At 38.6% G+C, this 13674-nt stretch overlaps 1 protein-coding gene across 6 annotated transcripts in view; it reads left to right on the top strand.

Moving 5' to 3' along the window:
• Exph5 (exophilin 5) overlaps positions 1–13674 on the top strand; it is a 91647-nt gene that overhangs the window by 59407 nt on the left and 18566 nt on the right. For 4 of the 6 annotated variants that reach the window (XM_058586497.1, XM_046466253.2, XM_046466264.2 and 1 more), the window contains exons 2-3: positions 1991–2145; positions 3866–4028. In XM_058586497.1, the coding sequence (XP_058442480.1) occupies positions 2100–2145; positions 3866–4028 (209 nt within the window). In that variant the 5' untranslated portion in view covers positions 1991–2099. Of the gene's footprint in view, positions 1–1990; positions 2146–3865; positions 4029–4050; positions 5073–13674 lie in introns of those variants that run through there. The other 2 variants (XM_046466282.2, XM_058586503.1) reach the window with 1 other exon arrangement.

The raw sequence follows: 13674 nt of genomic DNA on the forward strand, positions 1-13674 counted from the left end.
CCTAATGCTTTTCAAAATGCAAGTCTGGGCAGGATGACCTCTGGCTTCCTTCTTGAATATTTTTATAAAACAGCAGTATCATAGCCCCAAGCAGAAGCATGAGTTACAGCCATCTCAGTTCATTGCCTTTAACCCCAAATTGGCCATTCTGGAGACATCTTGCTCACCATCTTCTTAGCAATACAAAGACCTTACATTGGTTATTTACAGCAGGCCCAGGATAAAAGATGACAGCTGCTTGGAACCCAACAAGAAGCCTAACCTTTCATTAGCGTTATACAAAAGCAACTACTTTATAAGTTACACACTGAGCCCTATATTGTCACCGTGTTCTTCAAACTCACCTTTCTGCTCTTTTTGCTCTGCCCAGGGAGATTTCCTGTTAGATCTCCAAACAGTTCTAGGGTCCTTATGAAATTGAGCAAAATGATCAACTTTGAAAAAAAAAAATCATAACTGGGGATTTAAGTAAGGACTTAAAGCAGCATTTTCTTTTTTTTTAATTGATGTTATTTTTTTAAATACACGATAGCAGAATTACAATTTTTATTACATATATAGAGCACAATTTTTCATACCTTTGTGTATAAAGTATGTTCACACCAATTCATGTTTTTATACACGTACTTTGGGGGTTTTTTGCATTACAAGTCTTATTACATATATGTACCACAATTTTTCATATCTGTTTGTATATAAAGTAGGTTGACACCCAATTTGAGTCTTCATACATGTACTTTGGATAATGATGTCCATCACATTCCACCATCCTTGCTAATCCCCTGCCTCCTCCCTCTCCCTCCCTCCCCTCTTCCCTATCTAGAATTCATCTATTCCTCCCATATTCCCCCTTCCTACCCTACTATGAGTCAGCCTCCTTATATCAGAGAAAACATTCCACATTTGTTTTTTTGGGATTGGCTAACTTCACTTAGCATTATCTTTTCTAACTTCATCCATTTGCTTGCAAATACCATGATTTTATTCTCTTTTATTACTGAGTAAAATTCCATTGTGTATATATGCCACATTTTTTTAATCCATTCATCCACTGAAGGGCATCTAGGTTGGCTCCACAGTTTAGCTATTGTGAATTGTGCTGCTATAAACATTGATGTGGCTGTGTCCCTGTAGTATGCTGTTTTTAAGTCCATTGGGTATAGTCCAAGGAGAGGGATAGCTAGGTCAAATGGTGGTTCCATTCCCAGATTTCCAAGGAATCTCCATACTGTAAAACAGCATTTTCATTTGAAAGAAGACTAAACAGGAAAAGCAGGAAAGCAAAAGAAGTAGGTAGGATTTCAGGCCTGGTGTTTTCAAGGTGCAGAGGATATATTTAGGCTTTCAGTAAACTTTCCTGTCTATCTCAAATTCCACTTTTCCCTACAACTCTAGCATTAGCCCTGTGCACATTCATGGGTTTTCAGGTCTTCATGTTTGAAGAATTCCATTATCTAAGACCATACTATTCAACAATTTATTTTCTGCATAATAGCTTTTATCTTTGGCCATGGAATGGATGAGTAAGCAACCTACCTGTTATATTCACTATGAACCCCCATTGCCTACATGGGGCCTCAATAAACATTTAATTGATTAACATTGCCAAATAAACATTTAATGGATTAATGAATGAGTGAATGAGTAATCAGAACTAGGATATGCTAGTTTCTACATGTTATTAGAACATCTATCATTTATTTGCATTATTAGATCAGGTTTTAGCATATTGCTCAACCCAGTTTGTCGTCATTAACTCAACTACTGGCAAAAATTTTAGGTTGTCATGGTATACAGAAGAACACATCTAAAATATATATGCTTTGGTCAAAAGGAATATCTGACTAGTGCCATTTTTTCCCTAGACTCATAGTTTACACTGCTCCTGCATTAGGCAGAACATAGCTCATCATGTGAGTTTGCATTAGATAAGAATGAATTTGAAGAATGCATTGATGTCCATCGCATTCTGTTTTCTGCTTTATTTCAGCAAGCTTCAGAAGACAAAGAGGGATATCAGATGGCTTCAAGGAGTGACTGGAGAATGGTTTGAAGAAATTCAAAGAAAAAAGTTTTGCACTGAAACAGATGTTAGCCAAATGATAAAACAACCACTCACACACAGGCTAAGGATGGCAAAAAATGGTGAGTAAACATAGATTTAAATCATCTCTTCTTTTCCTTGTGGTACAGTATTATAGAAAATGGATCAGTGGATCCCCAACTAAACTAATCTATAGCTTAGAACTATTATAAAGTACAAAAGTTTCATCATATAACATACACTAAAAAGAGTGAACTGAAATTTTACTGTAATACTGTCTTGATAGCATAGTATTTGGAAACACAAACATGGATGTCAAAAAAGACCTGGATTCAAATTTCCAACCTATTCATGTGAGTCTGTTCAAGTATTTGTTCTCTATAAACCTTAATTTTCTCTTCTTTAAATGGGTTTATTGCCTACCTCATAGGGTGGTTATGAGAATTAAATACAATTATGTCTACAAATAATCAATCTGGAACACAGCAAGCACTTAAATAGATGGGGTTATGATGGAGAAGGAAGAAACAGGGGAGGGTTTCAGGAAAGGAGGGGAGAGGTGGGAATGAGGAGGAAAGTGGGGAGGAGGCAGCAGAAGAGCTGCCGTCCCTCTGAAACTTTGGTCAGCTTCATACATGACTTCAATAAGTGTATTCTATGGACATTCTAACCATGTGATTCCCAGCATGTCATTTAACTTTACCATTCGATTAATTTTTAATCTGTACATGAGGATAGTAAGACTTGCTCTCTCAGGACTATTGTGAGAATAACAAAGTGCGCTAGAAATTATAAACTATGAAAACAGAATAAAGTGACTTTTTTACTGGTAATCATATTGACAATTATTGCATATGTTATCAACATTAGTAACACAATGAAACATGAAACAATATTTCTAAATTTATATACTGACAATATCTTGTAACTTTCTTAATAAACCACCGTACCTAAAAAGACTCTCAGTTCCAATTTTCAGATTAATCCCCTATATACTGTGGTGACTTTGCTGTTCCCTTAAATTCCTATAATAATTATAAAGTCAGCATGCCCTAAAGTATTAGGGTGTTATGGTCTGTATGGTATTATGGTATTATTGTCTTCAAATTTTAATAATTATATGTAAAACTATCACCTATACATGCACGCACTTACCTAAACTGTTTATGTTGCAAATACATGTATGCTGAGAGACTTTTGGAAACAGACACTAAATGGTTTAATTTCCTTTTCCTTTACTTTCTTTGGTATAAAAAGTTATGAGGGCTGGGATTGTGGCTCAGTTGAAGAGTGCTTACCTAGCACGTGTGGGGCACTGGGTTAGATCCTCAGCACCACATATAAATTAATTAATTAATTAGTTTAATTAATATGGTTGTGTACATCTAAAAATAGATTAAAAAGTTATGATTTTAAAATACTAAAAATGAAAATTTCTAAAAGACACAACAACCTGAGTATTGGATGAGCTCCCAATTTACTACCATGAGTGTTGGACATCCATGGGGAAGACATGATGAGAAAGACTCACAGCTGGCGTAAGGCAAGAGATCACCTACAGAATTGTGACCCATGTACATACTGAAAGTCGCCCTGCAGCTTGTGAGGATATTCTCTATTGGGCAGAACCAGCAGGGGCATAGGACTCTGAGAGGCTGTTCTGGTTCCCCTTCATTCCCAGAGTCTTCCTGCGAGGAATCCTGACCTGTTTCTAGACTGCATAGAGGGAGAGAGGGGAAACAAGAGTGAAAGGTTCATTCTTTCATGTGTATTTTTCTGGAAAGATTTTAACAATGCAAAAATTCTTATGATTCTTTTTAGATCCTATGGAGTTACAAACATCAAGATCTAAAATTCTAACTAATCAAAAAAAAACCACATCTGTGCCTTCCCGACTGAGCTTCAGATCATCATTTGCTTCCTTGTTTTCATTCAGAAAACCTGGGAAGGAGACTTTAAAGCTTCAATCTCTGGGACAGAAAGGGTGAGTTAAACTCAGATCATGTGACAGCTCCTTAGTTATTTGATGTCAGAGGCCAGTTGCCCATTTAGTTTAATGTTTGTTCTTGGAATTTCAATTCATACAGTAACAAAAGAAACAGGTCTTAGCTCAAACAGTGACAAAGTTCTTAGGAAACCATGAGACTTGACTCACCTGAAATTCAACTTCTACTCAACTGCAATCGTCCTTGGTGGTACACTTGTTAAATGATGGGTTAAATGTTGGGAAATAGTTATTGGCAGTTGTTCCACTGCTCCAATAGTATGTTCTTATGCTTTATCTGGGAAGATATATTTAAATCAAAACTGCTCCTTTTAGGAGGATGTATGTCCCTGGTCTCATAAGGGGAGTTGGCGCATAAAGACTAGAAAAGAGTAAATATGAGATAAGCAAAAGAAAACAAGAAAACAGAATTTCCAAAACAGAGAGAAGAGAAAGCAAGCATGATTGTTATCAGAAATATTGACAGCAAGCCATCCCCGTGTGGTTACCCAGGATTTAAATATAAGGTGAGGGAGAGGAAGCTTTTGGAGAGGTGGTAGCATAGTTCCAGATGGTTCCTGGTTTAGAACTGCAGAAATCAGTTTATCTTGACTCATTACTTTGTTGGATTGTTTCATGAAAAACAAGCAAGGCTATGCTGATGTGTATTTGAGCTGACTGCTAAATATTTTGGCATGTCTTCCTGGTTGCAAAGCTTCCCACCCTCTTAAGGTGTTGGCTTGGCACGTGATGTGTTCCCTGTGCCGTCAAACCATTCAGATTGCGTTACACAGCTAAATAAAAGGTGTTGGAGGTCACTGTTGCTGAAAAACAAGAGGCAGCAAGCAGCTGGTGGGGCGTGTGATGAGACTCCCAGGCTTGGCAGAGCACTGGCTTCCCCTCTTGGGTGGATAGCAGGATTTTTACTTTCAGCTCTCACCTGAGGCTCTTTTTGTCTGATGAAATAAGGAAGAGCTGAGCAAAATGTAGATTTATGTGACTGTCCCTACCAGAATCACTTGAGAGGAAAAAGACTTCAAGTAGGTGAGTTACTTTCTTTTTTAAAATACTTGAGACACTAGTAATTCTTTCTCATGTGGGGAATTTAAAATCAAGGAGCATTTCCTGCAAAGGAAATATTTGTTTTAAAGAGAAAAGAAATACTGCCAGTGTGTCGTAGCTAGGATTTGTCATAGAATTTGTATTTTCAGTGATTTTCTCTAAAGCAAATTTTATATGGCTGAACAGTCTAATATTAATAAAGTCAGAAAAGTTGAGAAACCTGTTAACTCTCTGGACAAGTTATTTCCAAGTTCATATTTCAAGATACTGTAAAAGTGAATCAAAGAAGATAAAAGGTCTGTAATCTTCACTCATGGTGTCATGTGCTTTGGCTACAGATCAAATTGAAAAATAAAAGTTAAAACTTGCAAGATTCTGTTTAGCAAATGTCTCTCTTAGATACCAAAATAACTTATAGCTCTTTTAAACAAACCAAAATATAATATGCAGAAATGAAACAAAATTTTTAAGTATATGTGTATGTTCATCAGTTTTCAGAATCTTTTATCTTTAAATAAAATTTACTTTTAAAATGTAAGTGGATGAATTTAATTAACATTTATCTTAATGATCATTAATATGATACATATTTATTAATTTCTGCTAGTGTAAAATATACAATGAAGACACTGGTGGTTGCTCTGAAGCGGTTTTAGAAGATAAAATGCAAAATCATATCCTTTTTATTTTTGAATTTGAATATGAATATGACCTAAATATTTGGATACTAATCCTAAATGTAAGCGTACGGGTATTTTTAAGTGTGGCAGTTTATATAAATTGTGTATCATACATCTTGAGGGCTTTTTAAATCCCAGATAGGGTTTAACTTTCTTTGAAAGTCTTGATCTTCCAAAATACAAAATCAACCTTCAGAAAACAGACTCCCGAATCCTCCTTGCTGCAAGCATATTGGAAGGACTTGACAGAGAGCCCAGGAAGCCCAGTCATTTTGTGTGAAGCAGCTGTCAGGTTTCTACTTGCTGAAGCCATCGATGGCTTGCATTGTCGCATTTGGTACTCTGGAGAACAAGTCATGAAAGTAGGTTAGAGGATCTTTTTGCCAATCAGAGAAAAAGAACCAACCCTTACATGAAAAAGCCAGCTTTCTGTACAACTCAATACTTGATTATCAGAGACATTTCTTTTCCTCTTCTAAGCTTTGGTTTTAACTGAAAAAATAACACTGGATAGCAGGTAACCTTCTTCAGAAAAAAAGTGGGCTTCATCACCTTAACAGTTATACTTGTTTACTTTAAGGGCCAGCCAATAGAATTACAATATCCGGCCCAGCCCCAACCCCCCACCACCCAAATCCATCATTTTAGCTACCCACAATCAGCCATGGTCCAAAAATACAGTAGAATACAATAAAATACCTTGAAAGAGAAAGAGAACATATTTACATAACTTTTATTACAATATATTGTTATAATTGTTCTATTTTATTATTGGTTGTTGTTACTCTCTTACTATGCCTAATTTTTAAATTAAACTTTATCATATGTAAATATGAGGAAAAAATAATATTCTCAGGTTTTTATCCTATAAATGGTTTCAGGTACCCACAGGGGGTCTTGGAACATATCCCCTCCCCAGGATAGAGGGGCCTACTGTATATGGCATCTTAAACTTTGGTTTCTTATTATCAATGGATTAAAAAAGCCATGGGAACACAGTGACTTTATGAATTTATATATAAAAAAAGATTAACCATTGCTGTTTAAAAAATGATTTCCTCCTCTTCCCAAATGGTACTCCTCAGTTTTCCCATCATGATTTTAATACTATTAGTAAATGATTGACCTGACTCAAATCCAGGAAAAAAGAAAAATATTTTCTGTTTATATTTTATTAATTGCTAGCCAACAAATTCAAGAACCTACATATCTTGCTTGTAGCTTTCCCCTACATTTTCCCTTAGATTTTATCTTGTTATAGGGTATTTGGTGTTTGTGACATATGGTGCTCAGCACCCCCCTTCCCCTCTTTTCCCCCCTTCCCCACCTCCCCACCTTCCCCACCTCCTCCCCTTCCCCCCCTTCCCCCCCTTCCCCACACACAGAATTTTAGTAACTCTGTCCTCACAGAGTCCCTCCACATAGTTCAGTAAATATCCAGTAGTATATGGTGTGAGCTTTTAAATGCAGTCCTCCTCACAAACCATTCCAGTGATGCCCTACCTACTAGGTAGGGTACTTTGCCACTCTGTTCCATGCTCCACCAAGAAGTCAGGTTCCACTGACTCAAGGGAGCTGTTTACTCTCAAGCTGCACAACTACCTACTACCAGTTGGTTATGGTGATTTTAGGCATGTGCATATTTTTCTCCTTACTCTTTCCCTTGTGGCAGTCCCAACTTCTAGGGAGAGGTGGAAGTACAAGCAAACTACTTCATAAGGTTCTCAAAGAGCCCTCATTTCTTTGAGAATGATCATAGAGCTTAGCATATGGTGACTGCTCACTACAGAGTTGTGATTGGAGTGATAACTGTGATCTTGGAACAAGAGTGTGCGTGCCCACTGCCCTGCTCCTTTCAGATGATTTTCTTCCCTTCATATGCAAAGAGCTTTGGTGGATCCTCCTAGCTGCTACTTCAGACTTGTCCAAATTTGTCTGATCCATAGGGCGTACACAGCTCAGACTGTTCAACTGCAACCTCCCTTATGTAAAGCAAAAAGATCAAATACTGTTTTGGAAAGTTAAAAAGCAGATTTTTCCCCCCTGGATATTTCTCTCTCTCCCTCCCCGCCTGCTTCCTCTTTCCTACTTGAGTGCCTGTGTTCAAGTGGGAAGATACAAGGAATCCAAGACACTTAAACTTAAGGAGACATCAGAGTAAGCAAGATTCTACCTTGGCAATGTTCCTTCTGGTTCCTTGTAGATTCCAGGCGTGGTGTCCACAGATGAACAGTAGGCTTGTGGTGACAGGAGGGAGAGGCCAGACAAGAGGAGTGGTTTGAAGTTTCATTCTGGGTGGCCAATGGTTCCCAGTTGATCTGGTTGGTCATTATTATAATCTCATCAACAATTTAAAACTAATGACAGACAGGCACAGTGGTACACACCTGTAATCCCAGATCAGGAAGCTGAAGCAGAAGGATTGCAAGTTCAAGACCAGCCTGGGCAACTTAGCAAGACCCTCAGCAACTTAATGAGACCCCGTCTCACAAATATAAAATAAAAGTGACTGGGGAAGGGGATATAGCTCAATGGTAGAGCACTTAACTAGTATGTTTGATATCCTGGGTTCAATCTCCAGCATTGCAAACAAAACAAAACAAAATACTGAGGATGTAGCTCAGTGTTAGAATGCCCTTGTGTTCAATCCCCTCCCCCAATTTTTAAATAAAAATAAATAAATAAAATAAGACAGATAATCAGACCCCTATCTTGAGATTCTAAATCAGAGGTCTGAATTGGGGCACAGGGAGATTTATTTTTTAGTTTTTAATTCTCCAGGATATAATGATTCCCATTCAGGGCTGGGAACCACTGCAGTTTGGTTATCACTGTGATAAGGGCTGACAAAGTTCCTGGCATGGGTATAACAAGGCCACAGGTTCCCTTTCATATATATTTATCAAGCTTTTATCAAAGTCCTACCCAAGATCAGACACTATGTTTAATACTGAAGATAAAATAGTGAAAAAAAAAAAAACCAAAGTCCATGCCTATAGACTTTAGAATCTAGTAAGGAACATCCGATTACTGTGTATGGCTGGGCAGGGGGTATACCACAGTACTCTGAGAAGTGCATCATGATCATCATATTTATTGTGGCAATTTCCAGCAAATGACACTAAGGGGTCCTAAGGAAGGGATGCCTTTTAGAATTCACACAGGAATAGCAGGTGGCCTGGCTATAGCCTGAGCAACACCCAAGTCCTCTGATGACTGTGGTGTAATGTGGTGAGAGCTGTGATGATGTATGATATTCTTGCCTGGAAACATAGGAGAAGTGCTTAACTCAGACTCAAGGACCCAGAAGGCTTTCTGGAAGAGGGGAGTCAATGTTTACTAGGCAACTAAGATCCACAGGCTATACCAAGTAAAAGAAATAACACCAACCAAGTTGCAGAAAGTAGAGAAAACAGGAATTCAACCAGGTCACCAAGATTCAGTGAGAGGTGGGAGGAATGGAAGAGTCTGGCAGAGGCCAGAACACAGGGACCTTATATATGCAATACTAAGAAGCTTAGACGTGATCCTGTATCAGTGGGCAGCCATTAATCCCTTTTAAAATAATACTATTTTGTCCTTATTACATATGTGTAAAGATAAAATCATCCGCATTCACTGATCTGGACTAATACTAACATTTTGGTATATTCCTCTTTCTCTCCCCTGCACATACTCCACATGCATGAGTGAATGTATGTGTATTTTTTCCATTGATTGCTTTAATAATAATAATTATTATTATTATTATACTAATAATAATTATTATTATTTTGGTACTGGGATTATTACTACTACTATTATTATTATTATTATTATTATTATTATTATTATTATTATTATTTTGGTACTGGGATTGAACCCAGGGGCACTTAACCACTGAGCCATATCCCCAGTGCCCCCTCTTGTGAGAGGGGGCAGGATCTCACTAAGTTGCTTGGGGCCTCAACTTTCATGAGAGCAAATGGAAGTCTGCAGGGACTGGCATGAATTAATATGTACTGATCGCTCTGGCTAAAGTATACAGAATAGATTTGATTGGTACAAACCTGGAGACAGAAAGAAAGCTAAGGGGTTGTTGAAATAATAAAGGCAAGAGATGACCAAAGTCTTAACTACAGTAAGAGCAGGGAGATGCTGAAAAGAGGATGATTTATGAGTGTGGATCCACAGGATTTGTTGATTAATTAGATAGGAAGGAGAGGGAGAGCTAGAAGGAGAATGTGGAGTGCCTGTGGCCATCCCAGTGGAGCTTCTCAGTGGTTAAAGTGTGCTCCACAACACTTGAAGGAAAATCACCCATGGCTCTGATTAGAAAAGAATATTGTTGAACCCCACCTCTCTCTCTCTCTCTCTCTCTCTCTCTCAGTATTAGGGATTGAACTCAGGGATGCTGAGTTCATATCCTCAACCCCTTTTATTTTTTATTTTGAGGCTGGGTCTCACTAAGTTGCCAAGGCTGGCCTCAAACTTGCATTCCTTCTACCTCAGCCTCCCAAGTAGCTGGCGTTACGACATGTGCCATCACACCTTGCAAATACTACTCTACTTTATTGAATGAGAATTTTTGGTATTTGCAAAGGTCTAAAAAGAAGAGAGAATTATAGAGGTGGAATTAATTTGACAAGCCTGGGGTTCAGATACCCATGATAAGTGGAATGTGGGGAGATGAAGTTCTACAGATGAAGGGTTGTCTGGAGGGTTCAGCACATAAAAGAAAGGTCTTGTGTAAGGCCTTTTAAAATTTAGAATTTTAGGCAGGGGATTGAAAAGATCTAATTTGCATTTTAGACAGATCTTTCCAATGGTGGTGTGAAGGATTATGGAAAGTCCAGAAGAGAAAATGTGAAAGGTAACTATCAGGCAGAATGATTGGGGATGGAGAAGTGGGGGTATTTGTAAGGAGTCTCTAAGACGTGGCATCACTACAACATAGGAGATGAGGTATTTTTGTATCCTTTGACATGGCAAAGTCTGGCAGGCTCATGCCAACATAGACTATATGGCATTGCTATTGCTTCTATTCACTCTACAAGTGGAAGTTTTTTCTTATCAGAAACATGAGTTTGCTTGTGGAGGGTCTGGAGTGGGTGCAGAGACTCTGGAGCCCCATGTCAGCAGAGTCCTACCCCCTCCTACCAAAGTCCATATTGGCACACATAGCCGTGCACACTCTCAGGTGAGGGTGCATCTTTACACTGGCTGCACACACTTGCATTTGGTGATACTCTGTCTAATTATGAGCCAGACATCCTCTGGTCTGTTAACTGCTTCTTCCATTCACCTGCCATTCTCAGCAACCTGCCCCTGCTGCCCTTGCTCCAAGTCAGATAAGGGCCCTGGAGAGCTGGTAAGAGTTGGGCTGTGGGGATGCACTGTGAGGGCTGCAGCCTGGCAGGTATCTGGGAAGAATCTGCACCATCAGCAGATACTGTTGGCTCTAGGCAAACCGAGTTACTTGCTGGTCCCCAACCTCCCTTGCAGCACCTCCAAGCCTTTGCTCTTGCAGTTCTTTCGCCTCTGTGCCTGTTCCCCGCCAGCTTCTCCCTATCATTTTCCCTGTTTATCCCCAGGAAATGCTTATGGGCCCCTCTGCATTTTCAGTGTATTTTATTTAAATCTCTTTATTGTCCTTATCAAGCCTTGCCTTTTGGTATTTTGACTTTTTAGTCTGTGCTGTTGTTGAAAACTCTCAGAGAACAGGTCCCTATCTCAGTCATATTTGTTTTTACTAAAGAGCTCAAAATAGTATATAGCATGTAAGAGGAATGTGGCCTCGATATTTACAGAGAGGAAAGATAAAAAATGAAACCATCCCTAATTCAAAAATTCAAAATCCAAAGTGTTCCAAAATATAAAACTTTTGGAGTACTGACATGACACCACAAGTAGAAAATTCCACACCTCACCTCACGTGATGGGTTGCAGTCAAACTTCAGATGCACTAGAAATACTGTGTAAAACTACCTTCTGGCTGTGTGTGTGTGTGTGTGTGTATGTGTTTATAGTACACGAAACATAAATAAATTTCATGTTTAGATTTGTGTCCCAACATATCTCATTAGTTAAATATAGGACACATACGCATGTGTACACACACAATCCAAACCCTGAAATCCAAAACACTTCAGGTCCCAAGCATTTTGGAAAAGGAATACTCAATCTGGATTTAACCTCCAGATATTACTAGTAGAGAGAAAAATTCAGAGTAATATGAAAAATACCCATAATATTGATTTCAATTTCTGTTTAAATTTTGAGTTAAACTATAAAATACATGACATGTGGATATTTTTGAGATATCAAATGATTCGGCCTCCCAGGTTTCTTGCTCAACTTTCATGAACCACAAAGCAGCAAGGAGTCCAAATGAAAGACAGCTGTGCCTGGCCACCTTGGACTATTCCAACTTAAGAGTCCCAGTTTGTTTAACTTAGTACTCTCCTTGCTATTTTTTGTTGTTGTTGTTGTTGTTTGGTGGAAGAGATGGCCTGATATCATAAGGAGCTCTGAGTCACAACGGTCTATTAAATATTGAATAAGAATTCAGGCTGACTGTACTTTGGAATAAGATTATAAATGTAAAAGATCTTATAAATTTTTTACCTTCTCACTAAATTCGAAAGGAGCAACACAAATAGTAAAAGTATATTTGTTCCTCCAAAATGATTATATAATGTCAGGCATCTTTAAAAATAAATAATCCTAAAGCAATATTTATAGTGTGTGTGTGTGTGTGTGTGTGTGTGTGTGTACACAACCCAGGGGCACTTTACCATTTAGTTACAACCCCAGCAACCCCAGCCTTTTTTTTGGGGGGGGGGGTACCAGGGAATGAACTTGGGGGCACTTGACCACTGAGCCACATCCCCAGCCCTATTTTGTATTTTATCAGAGACAGGGTCTCATTGAGTTGCTTAGCACCTCATTAAATTGCTGAGTCTGGCTTTGAACTCATGATCCTCCTGCCTCCACCTCCCAAGCCACTAGGATCACAAGCGTGCGCCACCACACCTGGCACAACCCCAGCCCTTTTTATTTTTTGTTTTGAAACATGGTTTTGCTAAGTTGCACAGGCTGCCTCAAATTTGCAATCCTCCTGCCTCAGCCTCTCAAGCAGCTGGGATCACAGGTGTGGCCACCACACCCAGCTTAGAGTTTTCTTTTTCAACAATTCTCTTATGGATTAAGTCTGGTCCTGAATTAATTTCTTTTTGGAAGAAAAATGCACAGAAACAAAGTGTTTGCAGGAAGAGTCAATGTGCCACACTGTTAAAGAGGGCTCTGGATTCAGACAACCTGAGCCTAACTCCTAGCCCAACCACTGACAGTGTTCCTTGAGCAGTGTTGTCTAACTTCCTGTGTTTCCATCTTCTCATCTGTCACATGGGAACAGCCATTATATCCACCTCATGGAAGTGAAGTATATGAAGAAGTTACTATGTGGATGGAGCATGAGAACAGAGCCTGTCACACAGTAAACATTCAACAGGTGTAAATAAACACTCAACAGATGCAACTGTTTTGTTATTATGTTTTTATGCTGTTTTCTTGATCACCTAAGTGGCAACATTGTAAAACATTGACTAAGCAATCACAGGAAAAGATTTCTGAAATTTTGTTCAATAACGCATTAATCAAGAAATGTCTGTCTACAGAGCACACACACACACACAAAAAAAAAAACAGCTTGAGGGCTGGGGTTGTGGCTCAGCAGCAGAGCGCTCGCCTAGTACATGCAAGGCCCTGGGTTCGATCCTTACCTGTACATAAAAATAAATAAAATAAAGGTATTGTGTCCAATTACAACTAAAAGATTTTTTAAAAACTTGAGATTTCAACATATAATGGTAAATATGTTGTTAATCTCCTCTTGGTGGCTCTTCTAAGAAATTATTTTAAAT

This window comes from Marmota monax, unplaced genomic scaffold, assembly GCF_021218885.2.
Source record: "Marmota monax isolate L192 unplaced genomic scaffold, Marmota_monax_Labrador192_F-V1.1 WCK01_AAM20220418_F8-fsc00045, whole genome shotgun sequence".
In the NCBI taxonomy this organism is placed as follows: domain Eukaryota; kingdom Metazoa; phylum Chordata; class Mammalia; order Rodentia; family Sciuridae; genus Marmota; species Marmota monax.